Raw genomic sequence first — 1,779 nt, 5'->3', positions numbered from 1 at the left:
ATGTTTAAGGCAAATTTGATAATCAAATGATGAAGGAAAGGTACATGTGAATGATGAGAAGGAAATTTGTATGATTAAAGAATTCGTTCGGTATGATACGATACGATCGTCAATGACGAAAAAGCATGAAGTATGAATGATGAATGGAATGTGTCATGATAAAATGATGTTAAAACATGATGATGGGAAGTATGAAGTGAAATCTAACGAATGTAATGAATATTTTATGTAGATGGCCGATGCGGTGAATGTAAATGATGACGATGAAGCACGCCGAAATGAAATGAGAACAATGATTGTGGAAGAGGTAGAGAAAACGATTGAAGCTAGTATTTCCCGACTAGCTCAAGAGGTGGAAGGTCAAGTATTGGGAGTATTCGATACTCTCGTAACGTCTAAAGTGGAAGAACTAAAGGAGATGATTAATGAACTACAAACAAAGAAAAGTACTCGAAGGTGCACGTACAAGGAGTTCATGGCATGTAACCCCTTGCCGTATAAAGGGGAAATCAACCTGATAGCTTGTCAAAGGTGGATTTCAAGCATTGAGGCGGTGTTTGTGAGAAGTAGATGCGAAGTGGAAGACCAAGTAATGGTTGCAACGGGTCTCCTACAACTCCAAGCAAAGGATTTGTGGGACGCACATTCGAAGGAATTAGGGGATGACAAAGTACAAACGTTAACATGGCAAGAGTTCAAGGAGCCATTTCTGAAATATCATAGCCCACAATCCGCAATTGATAAGATTCAAGAAGACTTCTTACGTCTTCGACAAAAAGATGAAACGATTGATGAAATAACGAATAAGTTCCTCGAGAAGGTGAAATTTTGCGGGGAGATAGCGGGGACTGAAAGGTTGAAAATCATACGTTATCATGCTATGTTAAAGGCTGAATATCGGGAATTCGTAAATCCCTCCAAGTGTGCAATACTGAATGAATTAATCAACTGGGCAAGAGATAGGGAGATCGAGTTAAGAAGGCAGGTTGAACGGGGAGAGAAAAAGGTGGCAGAGAAGCCTACCAACACAAACCCATCGAAAAAGGCAAAATATCAAGATCAAAACAGGAAAGGGAAGACAAGTAGTGGGATTCCGACTTGCAAGACGTGTGGGAAACACCACTCGGGTGAATGTTTGCTTGGAAAGAAAGGGTGCTACAAGTGTGGGCAAGGGGGACATCCGTACTACAGATGACCAGACAATCAGAAAATGTGTTACATTTGTCATCAAGCGGGGCACATGAAATCTGAATGTCCAAAGCTCCAACAAACGCCTAGGAAAGAAGGAAGGAAAGAGGAGCCGTCTAGGGCTCATGGAAGGATGTTCCAGATAACGTATGAAGAAGCAAAGTCTCACCCGGAAGTAGTTTCAGGTATATTCTTAGTAAATTCAATACCTGGAAATGTTTTATTTGATTCCGGGGCTAGTAGATCATTTGTTTCAAATGAACTTTTATGTCATCCTTCCTTTATGCTTGAAAAGATGTTAGTACCTTTAGAAGTGGAAGTAGCGGATAACAAAAGTTACCTATTGCACGATGTATGTAGAAATTGTAAGATCATGATTGAAGATGAGGAATTTAGCATAGACCTTGTTCCAATGTGTATGGGGGAATTTAAAGTAGTTGCGGGAATAGATTGGCTGGCCCAAAATCATGCTGAAATACAATGTGAAAAGAAAGTTATTCAAATAGTAACCTCGGAGGGAAAGCGGGTAAGTATTCAAGGGGATAGGGTCGACGAGTCGAAATTTTGTTCTATTATTGAAGCTGTCAAGTA

General features: G+C 40.1%; 1 protein-coding gene across 1 annotated transcript; it reads left to right on the top strand.

Moving 5' to 3' along the window:
* Positions 1-232: 232 nt before the first annotated feature.
* Positions 233-1,195, top strand: LOC110906714. Its single transcript, XM_022151809.1, has one exon. It carries the CDS (start codon positions 233-235, stop codon positions 1,193-1,195), a length of 963 nt encoding a protein of 320 aa, XP_022007501.1.
* The last annotated feature ends 584 nt before the right edge of the window (positions 1,196-1,779 follow it).

Source organism: Helianthus annuus, chromosome 14 (assembly GCF_002127325.2).
Source record: "Helianthus annuus cultivar XRQ/B chromosome 14, HanXRQr2.0-SUNRISE, whole genome shotgun sequence".
NCBI classification, from domain to species: domain Eukaryota; kingdom Viridiplantae; phylum Streptophyta; class Magnoliopsida; order Asterales; family Asteraceae; genus Helianthus; species Helianthus annuus.
Note: the sequence above shows the minus strand (reverse complement) of the source record. Positions and strands in the feature narration are given on the sequence as shown.

Coding starts and splice junctions, on each gene's coding strand:
- LOC110906714 (XM_022151809.1), top strand. CDS start 233: ATGGCCGATGCGGTGAATGTAAATGATGACGATGAAGCACGCCGAAAT.